The sequence below is a fragment of the Staurois parvus genome, unplaced genomic scaffold (genome assembly GCF_062004578.1).
Source record: "Staurois parvus isolate SC_StPar_1 unplaced genomic scaffold, SC_StPar_1.0 ptg000154l, whole genome shotgun sequence".
NCBI classification, from domain to species: domain Eukaryota; kingdom Metazoa; phylum Chordata; class Amphibia; order Anura; family Ranidae; genus Staurois; species Staurois parvus.
Window position 1 is genome coordinate 9675523 of NW_028317950.1, and position 15732 is coordinate 9691254.

The 15732-nt window shown below is 42.4% G+C and overlaps 1 protein-coding gene across 1 annotated transcript in view; it reads left to right on the plus strand.

Moving 5' to 3' along the window:
• ENTPD8 (ectonucleoside triphosphate diphosphohydrolase 8) overlaps positions 1–15732 on the plus strand; it is an 80051-nt gene that overhangs the window by 43849 nt on the left and 20470 nt on the right. The window contains exons 3-5 of the mRNA XM_089675025.1: positions 1753–1870; positions 10045–10195; positions 14030–14189. Of these exons, the coding sequence (XP_089531151.1) occupies positions 1753–1870; positions 10045–10195; positions 14030–14189 (429 nt within the window). The remainder of the gene's footprint in view (positions 1–1752; positions 1871–10044; positions 10196–14029; positions 14190–15732) is intronic.

Below are 15732 nucleotides of genomic sequence, written 5' to 3' on the forward strand. Positions count from 1 at the left end.
AAAAACACAATTTTTTTTAGTAAACCACGTTTTTCCAGCCAAAAAACTCCTCTGCCAAAAAACAAATTACAGTCTGTGTGCATGAACACATAGGATAACATGCTGGGAAGTTTACTGGCTGTAGAAAAAAAACATCAAAAGCCAAAAACAACAACTGTAAAAACGTCCAGTGTGCATTATATTTATATTACAGGGGGTGTCTAAAAATCTCAACTCAACTCAAGTGTGTGCTCACCACACACTATACAATTTAATTGTGCAACCACCTTAACCCTAAGTTCACACCTAAGCGTTTTCCGCAGCGTTTTGCATTTTGCAGAAACGCACTACAGCCCATTTAACATGATTTCCTATGGGACAGGTTCACATCTCCGCGGTTTCACCCGGTGTGTTTTTTGGAAAGGGTCAGGGACTTTTTTAAAACGCAAAAAGTTGCGTTTTTGGTTCTGTAGACTTTAATGGAAACGCTGCTGAAAAGCATGTAGTTCCTTTCTGCTGCATTCTTAATGGGTTTTAAGTTTGAAATCTGCCAGCAACAAGAAAAATAAAAAAAATTTGAAAAATGCATCAAAAGCATCAAATGCAAAACTCACCGCAAAAAGCAATGCAGAAACGGATCAAATGCAAACTGCATAGGTGTGAACCTAGAGTTAGAGCCACTGTCAACTATTCATTGTAATACAAGAGCTTGCCTGATTTGATACTGATTGAATGCATTTTTTTGGTTTGTTCTCAAGTTACATAGTTTGGGTAATCTAAAGGAGATTGTACAATTAGATTGTATAGTATATGGCCAATTTAAGCGTAAAAACAAAATCTGTCAGCAATCACGCAAGCAGGAAACAACATTTTTGGAAGCATTCTGTGCACTCCAGCTAGCCTTCTAGCATAGCAGTTAATTACAGCGACTGTACATTGAAAAGGAAAGTATTTTTAATAACATTAAATTACAATATGAATTGAGTAGCGATTGTATAAATTATATTTTTTTTTCACAAAAGTGGAGTTCCCCTTTAAGGTTTTTATTGTCTGTGTCCCGGCTCAGGAATTCATCCTCTTCATTTGATCTGCTGTCCATTGTCACAGGTACAGAAAGTGCAGGGAAATCCAAAATGATTTATCTGTTACCAGAGAAGGAGGTGAGGAGTAAGGTTGTGCTAAGGTTCCCGTGGAATACTGTCTCATGATAGCAGTCTGCTGGCCCAATCAGCTGCGGTTATGAAATTCCCAACTGCAGCCCGCACATACGAGGGTGGGGATACAGGTGACATCATTGACCTAATATGCCATGTTCAGTCAATGGCATAGTCCATATATAGCCATGTGACTAAATTAGGTCAGTGATGTCACCAGCATCCCCGCCCTTTGGTTATGTGCAGTTACAGGGCGGTCCACACCTTAGCTCATCCCTAGTGAGGAATCTTTAAATGGGGACACCTGTTCTGGTGGCATCTTAGAGGGGTTTTCACTCACTTTGGAGATATTCCTCATGTTTCCTATTGGATCCCCAAGATACAATAGGGGCAGACAGCAAGAAAAACATATACTTATACAGATATCATGTATCCAGGGACCTAGGTCATATTTAGTAATCAACACCAGAGAGAGCCTGAAGCAGCATTTTCAACATGTAAAAATGAGACTCCTTGCATTACTCTTTATCCTTTCCAGCAAGACTGTTTGTTAACAATGAATTACAAATGTGCTTTAATAGCTATATTTAAAGTGCTTGTCCCTGTTTATATTTAACAGTATGGGATGGTATTCGACGCCGGCTCCTCGCACACCTCGCTTTTTATTTATCAATGGCCCACGGATAAGGAGAACAACACGGGCGTGGTAAGCCAGACACACACATGCGATGTAGAGGGTAAGTGACCAGCAAAGTAATTAGTTGTGCCTGCAGGATTCGGTTTTCATGCTATCACTCACTAAAAAGCTGGCCATACGTTATATAGTTTTCTTCTGCAATTTCCTTTAGATTTACCTTCAAGTAGGTAGTGCAATGTGTGGCCAGCCTCCTACATGTTGCTGGGCAGGCAGCCTAAAAGAAACCTATCATAAGACACACTGTATGTAGGCAGGTTGCTATTCTTAAAATAGCCTGGTTATATTTGCCTGTCAACCATTTGGGCCACCAACCTGGCACACTCACACACTGCAAGTGAAGTCAGGCTGACGTAAGAACACCAAATTTTTCTGACTCATTGAAGCCAAGGGATCAGCATGAACTAGTTGAACAAATTTTTCTGACTCATTGAAGCCAAAGGATCAGCATGAACTAGTTGAACAAATTTTTCTGACTCATTGAAGCCAAAGGATCAGCATGAACTAGCTTTTCCAAAAAACGATTAGCTATTTTTTTTTATGATCACAAGTTCCATTTCCAGTCCCATCTGGGACCATTCTTTAGAGATAATGAATGACAATGTCATCTCTCACACCCCAGCAATAATTCAATACTGCATTGTATAGCTTTAGAGGTTCATAGCACCTGATGGTGGAGGTCGGCTTCCGAGCTGCAGATGACAATAACACATGGGGTGTGTAATTCAATTTATATCTCCTTATAGCTTTACAGAATTGAAAAAATTGTATCTACAATACCCAACTTTCCTTTTAAGCATGATAAAAAGGCTAAGTGATCATTTCTACTTGATTTCACACTGCTTTATTATCCCATTCAGTTTTTCCATGTCACCGAATGTGTCTGGAGAGATCCATCATCTGCCTCTAAGAGGTTGTTGCTGGGACCTTTCCTCTAACTGCTCACATGCTCATCTGTTCCCAGTTTCAGCTACACATCTGGCTTCTAAGGCATGAAGTTCCCCAGTTTATAATAAACAGACTTCCTCTCTAGTAAAGCAGTGCAGACTCAGGTGTCTAATAAACTCCATACAAAAGAACAACTGCCTCTATTTTCCTGTCTCAGGGCAAAAAACATATGTAGTATTTCTCTGCAAAATATACATATTACACTCTGATTTTTCCATTTTAATACTCGTTGAGGCTCCAGAAATGCAGTCCTAAATCGTGTTGTGGGCTGAAAACACACAGCATTGTAGTGTCAGCCCTGCCTAGCTGTATTTTGCTAAACTATTTAAACCCTCCCACTCTCTCATCTCTACAACATAGATCCTAATTATTTTGTAGATCCAGATAAGTAATAGCAGGGCTAATTGGACACTTTGAGATAACACAGGAAGTGTGCAAAGAACAGCTTTGAATTTCTAACATTTATCAGCAAGGTATTTTGTGCATTTTATAGAACAGGTGTAACAAAACAAATTTAATGATAAATGTAATAGATCTGTAGCACCCTCCTAGTTTAGCTATGGGGAGCTAGATACCAGTGGTTAGTCAGGAGCTGAATAGCATCTCACATGTACTATCCAGAGGGGTCAAATTCGTGTCAGGGCCGAGAGACTCTGCAGGCCAGCCAATCTGGAATTTCCCTCTACTCTGAGGTTTTTGGAAGAAGGCCTTGGAGGTAGTGGGTGGATCTGAGGAGTGGCTGGCAGCACTCTTGAGGGACCTCAGCCAACCCCCAGAAGGCTTGGCAAGGGGCTGGGACTCCCTTAAAAGTGTTGGAGCCTGCTCAGTAGCAGGAGTCGGGTGGAAGAATGGACTGTGGAGATGAAGATGTGAGGAAAGAGGCTGCCAGGAGGCCTAGTGGAATGCCTGGAGCTGAAAAGATGGAAAAGGTGGAGCTCACTGGCCCCCGAAGCGAGGACCACCTGTATGGCAGGGAAGGGGCAGCCCAGCCAACCCGCAAGCGGTACAGGAGAGGATCTACTTGAGTACACCTGCACCCCCTGGGCGGATAGGGAAAGGATCACTGTGGTGGAAAACCAGATTAGCCACCTACCAGTGACTGTTCACTTCATTAAATACTTGCCAACCGCGCTATAGCCGTAAAACGGCCCCAGCGGCGCGCACCCGGTGCTGTCAGTGTCCAATGACACAGCCGATCACAAAGTAAACATAGTTGCCGGTTATCGACAGCACTTTCCTCACGCTGTCACAGCTTCAGTGCCCTGATTAACAGTGCCGCCCAGCATTCCAAACCATCAGTGCCCAGTAGTGTTGCCTCATCAGCACTATCTCATCAGTGCTGCCTGTCAGTGCTGCCTATCTATGCTCCCTTGGGCATCCTATACCTCCTTACCCTATCCCAGTTCAAATCTCCTCAATAAATAACACAAAAGCTCAAGGACCGATTCTCTGACTCTGGATGCAAGCTTGTGTAGAGAATGCAGATTACCTGGTTGTACAGGACTATAGGGGGAACCAATTCATCAGCAAACCATAAGGGGGTAGTGCTACAGATCAAAAGGAAGCACATAAGAGAAGTTCATTGTTTAGGTTGTCATATACTGCAAGTGAATCAGACCTAACCTAAGATCCTGCTGAAGTGCAGGAACCTCTGCTGCCTGCATATACCGGTTGCTATCATTTTAGCCATTTGGTACATTGGCAAGATTTTAGCCAAGGAAAGGTTAACTGTCTATAAGCATATTAGCACAGACTGCAGGGGTGTGGGGCATGTAACACACAGAGTGCAGCAGTAGTGCACAGAGCCCAGGGGTCAGAAATATGTAATGCACATAGTGAAGGATTCAGGAGTAGGTATTGCATGGAGTGCAGGGGTCAGGAGTACATAGCATACAGAGCACAGAAGTCAAAAGTATGTAACACACAGAGTGAAGGGGTCAGGAATGTGGAGTAGGAGTTAGGAGTATGTAATGCACAGAGTGTGCAAAATGCTTTATCTTTATCAAACTAGATGTCATCCAGTTAGGGTTTACATCTAGTTAAGAAAGATTGTGGTTTCAGATAAACATAAAGATGGGCTTTACAGTCTGTACAATTTCCTTCAGATTTATATGTAGAAAAACAAGGGTTAGATCGGACACAACTGACAGCAGTCAACAGTTATTAATAAAAGTACCATCAAAAAAATGTTACTACAAACAGTACAAAATGTTTATTAGGACTATAAAACTACTGATTAAAAGCAATATAGACCATGTAGACTATTATTACAGTATTTTATAAGGAATGCAATAACATTTTCATTGTTTTCCTAACAATTGTCCATATTCTTCACTTCACTTGCACCCAGCTATATTGCAAAAGTATTAGGGCTCCTCCATGGCCACAGGTGTATAAAATCAAGCACCTAGGCATTCAGACTGCTTCTACAAACATTTGCGAAAGAATGGGTCGCTCTCAGGAGCTCAGTGGATTCAAGTGTGGTACCGTGATAGGTTGCCACCTGTGCAATAAGTCCATCCGTGAAATTTCCTTGCTACTAAATATTCCATGGTCAACTGTTAGTGGTATTATAACAAAGTGGAAGCAACTGGGAACAACAGCAACTTGGCCACGAAGTGGTAGGCCACATAAAATGACAGAGTAGGTCAGAGCATGCTGAAATGCACAGTGCGAAAAAGTCGCCGACTGTCTGCAGAGTCAATAGCTACAGACTTCCAAACTTCATTTGGTCTTCAAATTAGAACAACAGTGCGTAGAGAGTTTCATGGAATGGGTTTCCATGGCCGAGCAGCTGCATCCAAGCCTTACATCATCAAGTGTGATGCAAAGCGTCGGATGCAGTGGTGTAAAGCACACCGCCACTGGACTCTAGAGCAGTGGAAACATGTTCTCTGGAGTGACCAATCACGCTTCTCTGTCTGGCAATCTGATGGACGTGTCTGGGTTTGGCAGTTGCCAGGAGAACGGTACTTGTCTGACTGCATTGTGCCAAGTGTAAAGTTTGGTGGACGGGAGATTATGGTGTGGGGTTGTTTTTCAAGGGTTGGGCTTTGCCCCTTAGTTCCAGTGAAGGGAAAGAGGCATCAACATACCAAAACATTTTGGACAATTTCATACTCCCAACTTTGTGGGAATAGTTTGGGGATGACCCCTTCCTGTTCCAACATGACTGCGCACCAGTGCACAAAGCAAGGTCCATAAAGACATGGATGAGCGAGTTTGGGGTGGAGGAACTTGACTGACCTGCACAGAGTCCTGACCCCAACCCGCTAGAACACCTTTGGGATGAATTAGAGCAGAGACTGCAAGCCAGGCCTTCTCATCCGTCATCAGTGCCTGACCTCACAAATGAGCTTCTGGAAGAATGGTCAAACATTCCCATAGACACACTCCTAAACCTTGTGGACAGCCTTCCCAGAAGAGTTGAAGCTGTTATAGCTGCAAAGGGTGGGCCAGCTCAATATTGAACCCTGTGGAGTAAGACTGGGATGCCATTAAATTTCATGTGCATGTAAAGGCAGGCAACCTAATACTTTTGGCAATATAGTGTATACTGAAAATTCAGAAGTAGCAAAGGTACAAAACAATACAAAAAAAAAGGAAAAAATGCTTTCAACAACATTCAGGGGTAGTACATTACTCTATTGGCACCCAACGCCAGCACAAACTCCATGTGCCAGGGGCACCATGAGATGGTGGAGGTAACAAGGTTCCACAACCTGAATCCTGTGTTAGAAAGGTGTGAGGTAAGCTCTGTGGGGCTGCAAAAGTAACTTTTTGTTACATAAAAAAGGCCACTCTAAGCTCCGGCATGTCAGTTGCTTAGATAAAGATATGTTATCTCGACTTGCAGTGCATTGCAAGTCTAATGCCCTGTACACACGAAAAGAATATTGGACGAATGATCATCCTTTTTTCTTTTTGCATGCTAGTCTCATATTGAAAATGAAGAGGTTACTAAAGTTACAAAAAATCTTGTACAACAGAAAATTCAGAAGTGATGTCATGTATTTGTATTATATTTTATGTTGTATTATACTGTATGTTGAGGACAACTGTATTGATTAAATGAAAATCGTACAATCTGGTATCGTACAAGAACATTTTACCTGCTTGTCGCTTCAAATAATTTCAGACGAAAACTGTGTACTAGCGATCAGATTATCACGTGATCACTTTGAAAGTGGTATTTTTCATAAGATTTTCTGATTGTGCATACTAGGCTTGAAGACCATTAGAGACTTAAACTGGCCATAGATGGATGAAAAGTCAGTCAGTTTGGCAGGGACCAGCTGAGTGTCGATCCATAAGTGGCTGCAGCTGCTCAACAAAAGTCAGTCTAACGATTGCTGGAATTTTTTTCTCAATCAGCGGCTGTAGCTGCTGATCAGTGTATTCTGACAGTGCAGCGCTAAGATGAATGGTGACAGTAAAATCGAAATCTTGTGCAAGAATTACTAAAAGATATGAAGTCCAATGTGGTGAACTAAATAGGTGTTCAGTCCAAAAAGATATATGAAGACTTAAATCAGTATGAGCACTGCTCCAGCATCCCGATGTGAAAGTATGGAAAGATCGCCCACTCACCAGAAGCGCAATCTTAATGCGCATATAAAGATCCTCAGCTGCTATGCAGGTACTGCTTGGTACTAGGATGATCCTCAGGTGGTCCCTCAGTTTGGGTGGCAGGTAATGTCTTAGGGCTTGCTTCCTAGGCCTGGACAGGTCACCTGGAATCCTGGGCTGAGGTGTGGAAGCTCAGTGCAAGGCAATAAAGATATAGGTGCTCATAGTGTAGTATTCCAAAGGATTTATTAACCACTTCCCGACCGGCCGTTGCATATAAACGGCCGGACGGTGGCAGTACAGGGTCGGGTGGCCGTTTATGAACGGCCTCCCCGCACCCTGCTTGTGCGCGCTCCCTGGGAGCGCGCAGCACCGTAATCCGGTGCCCGCTGTGTCCTCCGGACACAGTGAAACACCGATCGTCGGACGGGACCTCTGTACGAGGTCCCGATCATGTGACCACTGATTGGCCAATCAGTGATCACATGCAAAGTAGTAAGCAAGATGTCACTTGTGACATCATTGCTTACTATGTGTGAAATCTGTGAATGATCACAGAGGTCACATGGTACAAGGCTATTCACAACAGCCTTGTACCATGTGACAAGCTGTGACCAATCACAGCTCACTCTGTATTTCTCAATGAGTGCAGGAATGCACACAGAGAGAAAGAGAAATGATTGCTTTTACATCCTATATGGGTGTAAAAGCAATCATTGTAAAAAAAAAATAAAAAAATCTTCATCACCCCCACAAGTAGTACAGTGTCACCATGGTGACACTGTACTGCTAGGGTGACAGTATGTAAAAAAAAAAAAAAAATAATAATAATAATAATAATATAAAAAAATTGAATAAAAATGTAAAAAAAAATGTTTAAAAATTATAATTTTTGGTTATAAACTAATTTGTTTTTGTTTTTTTTTTACTAAAAAGATAACGAAATACATTTTGGCAAAGATTTATGATGAAATATTATTTATTTGCAAAATTTTATAAAAAAAACACTTTTGTTCAAAATTTTTGGACTTTTTCATTTACATAGCAAAAAAAATAAAAATCCCAGCAGTGAATAAATACCACCAATATAAAGCTTTATCTGTCACAAAAAAATGGTAAAAAATTAATTTGGGTTCAGTGTTGCATGACTGCGCAATTGTCATTCAAAGTGTGATAGCGCTGAGAGATGAAAATTGCCCTGGTCAGGAAGGGGGTAAAAGTGTCCGGTCTGGAAGTGGTTAAGCATGAATTAGTAATGTATCAAATACAAGCATAAATGAATAAAATAAATGCACAAGGTGACTGTGAGTAGTGGTAGCATGAATTGCTGAATACACTGACCAGTGTGAACCATAAGGTGGCCGCCGGACCTCCTGATCCGGCGGCGTGACGTCAAGGCGTGCAAGGGCTCCTCCTAGACGCGTTTCGTGTAATGACACGTCTGCTGTAGGGGTGATGGCGTTTATTTTATTCATATATTTTAGTAATTCTTGCATAAGATTTCGATTTTACTGTCACCATTCATCTTAGCGCTGCACTTTCATTTTCCATTTGCTCATTATAGAAAGGTTTTTGTGGTTCCTTTTTGTGCATTTAGCTGCTTTGAAGTGCGCTCGCTAGGCCACCCATATAAGTGTATTCTGACAGCAGAAGAGTCAGAATACAATATCACAGTGGGGAGGATTCCTCCATCCACCTCACTTGTGTGGATGAGGGAATCCGTTCAGTTGTTTTCCATCAGCCTGTTGGCTGACTGAAATAAAATGAGTCATCTATGTCCAGCCTAAGCAAGGTTATGGTTTCAGAGACACCTTATCAGTAGGAAGTAAGGGCTCAACTGTAAGCAGAACCTGCTTACATAATTGACCCTTGTAACTTCCCCCATGTACAAATATGATCGCAAACGACCCATAAAAACAAGATTTTTATAACATTTCCTCTTTTCATTCTCTGTACAACCACCTTTACATTTATCACCAACCACGTATGGTCCATATGGTCTGAACAATCTATTCAGTTTATATTTAAACAGCCAGGCCCTTGTAATACAGAGCTGCTGGCAAATCTAAAGGGGAGTGTACAATAGCACGTGGCCAGCTTAACGTGTACATCTGAGCAAAATAAAAGAAAAATATTCAGTACATCTCTGTAACACATGCACATTTGCCCATTTTTTTCCCCCTTTACAAGTGCTGCAAGTAAAGCAAATTGTCATCTGCCATTGATTCAGTGACCTCCCAACTTCCTGAGCTGACAGCCTAGTGTCTCTACTACACCGAAATCTTAGGTCTTGATGTCAGCTATGCTTATTTTTCCCCTCTGGACTACAAAACACTTTTCCTCTCCTTATTTTCTTAACACAAGGGGAGGTGTTTTGTACAACTCAGACAGGGCAGATAATACTGCTCGGGTTTTCAGTGTAGCAGAGGTAGTTATCAGCTCACTACAGGAAGGTATGAGTTCATTGGATTTCTGGCAGATCATCAGGTATTTTTTTGTACTTACACAGTGTATTTTACAGGAAACAACACATTGGAAAATGCCTATGCATTGCAGAAATGTACTGAACATACACCTTAAAGGAACACTAAGTATTAGGGTGACGAGAACTTTCAGATGTTCAACAAAAGATTTGCATGAATATGACTGTTATGGCCTTTTTACTTAAAATTTGTTAATGATTAACATGTCTTTGTGTAGGCCCCGGAATATCCAGCTATGCCAATGACCCCCCTTCTGCAGGCAAGTCCCTAGTGGCCTGTTTAAAAGAAGCGATGGCTGTTATCCCCCCGGAAAGACAGCGAGGAACCCCTGCTTATCTTGGAGCCACAGCTGGGATGAGACTTCTTGAGTAAGATGCCAGCTAAGGTCAATCTTGGTTATGTACTTTGTAGCCTTGTGGGATCCAACAAATTCCACATTAATTATGCAAGGACTCGAAGAATAACCTTCTCCTACGCTGACCTTTTGGGGTCATCCCTGGGAGTTTTCATTAAATTGTGGAAACTAAAATACATCTTTGGAATGGGGCCATGAGAAGGGTTGGCCTGCTTCCCTGCTTACCTCTCAAAGACCAAGAAGAGACTTCTACTGAGTGTGGGAACACAAGTTAAACAGTTACAGAAAACATTAAGCTGTTTAACCCCTTTTATAGCCAGATGTACCCTGTCACATAGCACAAGGGATAGCTATAAATATGTGATTATGGTTTTCATTACCTGAGGGGCCCGTCAGAGCTTGTTGTGGAACAATGGTCAGCTTGTTCTACCTGCATCGCAGTTCTGATTTCAGTCTCTCTCTAGAGATTACTTCCCAACATTGTTGTTTTTCAGGAACCTCTGCCTCCCAACCATTGGATTTCGACTGTAATTCTTTATTGTATTCATTGATGTAGAATATTCTGCTGTGCTTTATCGAGTACGTAAAACCTTTCGTATGAGACCCTGCTTTCTTTCACAAGAGAAATATATGGGCCTCCATTGCTGGTCTGCCTCCAAACGTGCTATTTGCCTGGCTGTGCTTGGGCTCAATACTTTTGAGCCACAGACATGGAACAAGCAGAAAACTAAAAGTGGGTATATACTAGTAGAATTTCGAGTGAAAATTCATAGAAAAATTCTTAGGAAAGTTTGAATGAAAATTCTTAGTACATTTGAATGTCTTTCAAAAGTAGTTCAAGATTTATTTTGCTTATAACATTTGATTTTAGAATGATTGGACTTTATCGGGAAAAGAAAACACACTGTTAAAAATCTGGAGAAATTTTTTTTTTATCCTGTGCCTCCAAATCGAAAACAAATGTTGATTTGACCCCACTAATGATTAGAAAAACGAATGAACATTCTTTCAATGTTTCAACAAAAATGACAAACAAAATTCTATTAGTATATATCCAGCCTAACAAAGTCAGCATTTCCTGGCTCTACAATGACTCCAGGTCAGTGACTCAGAAAATATTAAAGTTACAGCCCAGCTCCCTAAAACCCCTTGGTTCCACTTCTAAGCTTAAAGTTGTTACATTCCTGATGTGTGTCACAATAGAGAGTGTAAATATAATATTATGAAAAAAAAAAATGTACCTTTTACCATTAAAAGGCAGTCCTTAAGTACCAGTCAATTGACTTTGGGCTCCATTCACGAAGCATTATCTACCGTTTTAAGAATGCTGTAAAATACTGCTCAGCGTTTTTCAAAACATTTTTGTGCATTTACTAAAATGCTTCTAAAATACTGCATTTTTCCGAAATATGCGGTATTTATCTCATGAAACCATGCAGAATTTTATTTCATTTGAAATCCAGTGGGATGGATACAGTGGAGAAGAATCAGAATCCCTGTCAGTTTTTATTGTTAATAAAGAGGCAAAATTGTTTAAACCGTAGAAATAGGACAACTCACAAAGACAATGTGGTCTCTGCAGCAGATTAATACAAAAGAACAAAGGTGACTAGAATACCAGGCAAAGGGAAGCTGCATTCACAAGACACACGTGGTGTATAAAAAACAACTAAATTATATTAAGTAAATATCAAATATTGAATTAAAATAGTATAAAAAAAATATCACACACATACTGTATATAAATACCTGTCTTCTACAAACATTATCTTTTTTATTGGTGGAAGAAGGGTGTTTATATATGTGTGATTTTTTTTTTTTTATGCCATTTTCATTCAATATTTGACATTTAGAAAGAGAGTCTGTATTTACTTTTTTTTTTTAAGTATAAAAAAAGTAAAACATACAACAATCTACAGAAGTACAATCTACATTCATATACTGGAGCAGCCAGTGAACTTGGCATACTAAAAGAAAAAAAAAAAAAAAAGAAGAAGAAAAACCAACCAACCCCCCTCTCCCCACCCTAGTGCAATACCTCCTGGTAATTTTGTTTTTTTACAATGAAGCAAGATTGCCTTACGGGCATAAAAGAGGGTTACTGAGGGAAAAGTGCACTGTAAGGGTACCAACTCTGCTACTAGTCCAAGAAGACAAACCATCTGTGGGGATGGCAATGTTGTAAGTTCAACCAGGGCTTGGACCACTATTCTGTATTTACTTAAGTATAACTAGAAGAAAAAACTTTTTTGTTTTGGATAAGGTGGAGAAGTATTAGAACACCTATTAGGTTTTTATTGCTGTCTGGCCCCATTAGGGAGATTCACCCTCTCTATTTGTCCTGTTTACCATTATCATTGCAGACTCTGATGGTGGGGATCTCTACGGACTCTGATGGTGGGGGGGCTCTGAGGACTCTGATGGTGGGGGGGCTCTGAGGACTGTGATGCTGGGGGGGCTCTGAGGACTCTGATGCTGGTGGGGGGCTCTGAGGACTTTGATGCTGGTGGGGGGCTCTGTTTGCTCTGATGGTGGGGGGTTCTGCAGACTCTGATGGTGGGTGGCTCTGCAGACTCTGATGGTGGGTGGCTCTGCAGACTCTGATGGTGGGTGGCTCTGCAGACTCTGATGGTGTGGGGGCTCTGCATGCTCTGATGGTGGGAGGGATCTGTGGACTCTGATGTTGGGGGGGACTTTGTGGACTCTGATGGTGGGGGAATCTGTGGACTTTAATGTTGGGGGGCCTCTGCAAAATCTGATGTTGGGGGGGCTCTGCGGACTCTGATATGGGGAGCTCTGCAGACTCTGATGAAAGGGTGCTCTGTGGACACTGATGTAAGGGGTGATTTAGGAACATTGATTAAAGGGGAATGCTGGGCACTTTGATGTAAGTGGAGGCTCTGGTTACCAGAGAACCCCTTATATCAGAGTTTCCTTACTGCAGCCTTCCTTTCTACATCAGAGTTCTCTCCTTATATCAGAGTTCTCAGTGCCCCCCTTAAATTAGAGACTCCCTATACATCAAAGTCTGCAGAGTCGCCCCTTACAATGTAAGGGAACTCTGCAAGTTTAGATGTAAAGGGAAACTCTGCGTATTCAGATGTAATGGGGGATCTCTGTGGACTCTAATGTAAGGGGGGACTCTTGTGATTAAATCCATATGATTAGAAATGTTAATTATTCACAAAATATATGTATAGTGAATACTAAAAAAAAAGGGGCCGTACGCCACTAAAGTGGTTGGGTTTGGCTTGAAGAAAAGATGGCAGGAAGGGGGCTGCTGTGGGACCTTAATAAAGGGACTGCGATTAGAGGGAAGGGGGGGGGTCAGGGGGGTCCTTCATGTTTTCTTGCACCAGGGTCCTGAAGGTTCTAGTTATGCCTCTGAAGACTGCTATATGCTGCTGATGAAAAAAGGTATTTAGCAGTTTATATTTACTAACATAATTGCATTTCCATGTTGTGTGTACTGTGGAGACCAGATATAGGGAATGCAGGGTCCTGGATTTAGTAACACTTTAAGATGCCAGGGCCAGAGGACAGCCAATGAACCCGGCTGGGGTGAGGACACCACTGGATCGTAGGACAGGTGAGTGTCTGTTTTTTAAAAGTCAGCAGCTACAGTTTTTGTAGGTGCGTTCTCACTGGATTTCTGCTTTAACAGACAACAGTCCCTGAAATCTGCATCTTGGAAAGCAAATTGACAAAGCATATTTGTATTTCTGTCTACCAAACCGGTTGTCTTTCATAGGTAGTAGCAGCATGGAAATAAACATTGTAACTGTAGGATGCATACAATAATATTTTTAACATTTACATTTGATTTCCCATTCTTTCTGGTTTCTAGGCTTGAAAATAAAACCGCATCAGACTTGGTGCTATCCGAAGTCTCAAAGACCATCAGCAGTTACCCTGTTGATTTCCGGGGAGCTCTAATTATCAGCGGAAAGGAGGAAGGGTCCTATGGTTGGATAACCATCAATTACCTCTTGGAGTCCTTTATGAAGGCAGGAGCTCTTGTTTTGTGATGTTGTTATGATCTACCCAGATACGATTTAGCAGAATGTAAAATGCAGAATGCACGACTTTGATATGAGTAGTGAGAAGGCATTGAGAGCTCACTGGCTCAGGTTAGGCTGCTCACAACAGACATGGCTACCTTCCTATGGGTACCCAGCAGGTAATTAGAAAAAAACATGCACCAATGGAAGGAACATAAGGCCAAAGGAGTAAAGAGTCCAAGTATATTCACTGGTTTACACTAAAAAGCATCCAATGTGTTTTGGGGGCCTGAAGAAATTCCCCTTTTATCAGTGAATTGTTGGAATAAGAAATGCTAGCCAGCAGTATCATGCTTGATTGCTCATGAAAATGCTGGTGTCTAGTAACCGTCCTAGTCCAGCAATTAGCTGATGAAGGGGGAGCTTCTTCTGGCTCTCAAAATACGTTGGATGGTTTTTAGTGTAAACCAATAAATTCATATGGACTCTTTTTATCATTTTGGTCTGATGCTCCCTCCATTGGTGCATAGCTTTTTCTAGATAGACATAACCCTAGGTTCACACCTCTCCACCAGCACCTTCCTCTCCCCTCTAAAGCATGCACACATCACCCCCATACTCAAATAACCCTCCCTTGACCCCACTAACCTTAACAACCTTAGACCCATCTCCCTGCTGCCTTTCACTTCCAAGCTCCTTGAGCGCCTGGCCTACAATCGCCTAAGCGCCCACCTCACTGATAACAACCTCCTTGACCCCCTACAGTCTGGCTTTTGTCCCCTGCACTCCACCGAAACCGCCCTACTTAAAATCACCAACGACCTGCTAACCGCCAAAGCCAATGGCCACTATTCTATCCTCCTGCTCCTCGACCTCTCCGCGGCCTTCAACACTGTTGACCACCCTCTCCTCCTTGCCAAACTGCACTCCCTTTGCATCAGGGACACTGCTCTCTCCTGGTTCTCCTCCTACCTTTCCCAACGCTCCTTCAGCGTCACCTACAACACTGCCACCTCCCCCTCCCTCTCCCCCTCTGTCGGGGTCCCCCAAGGCTCTGTCCTCGGGCCCCTCCTCTTCTCCATCTATACCTCCTCCCTTGGCAAACGTATTCACTCCCACGGCTTCAATTACCACCTCTATGCCGACGACACCCAAATTTACCTCTCCACCCCCCACCTCACCCCCTCACTCTCCGCTCGCATCGCCCACCTCCTAAACGACATATCAGACTGGATGTCGCTTTATTTCCTCAAACTTAACCTATCCAAAACCGAGCTCCTGGTCTCCCCCCCCCGCGCCCCCCCCCATCCTCTCCATCACTACTAACAATGCCAGCATCTCTTCCTCCCCACACGCCAAAGTCCTGGGTGTCACCCTGGACTCCCACCTCTCCTTCCTACCCCACATCCAACTGCTATCTAGATCTTGCAGGCTCCACCTCCGCAACATCTCCAAGATACGCACATTCCTCACCCCAGACACCACCAAACAACTCGTACACTCCCTCATCATCTCACGCCTGGACTATTGCAATTCCCTTCTCACTGGC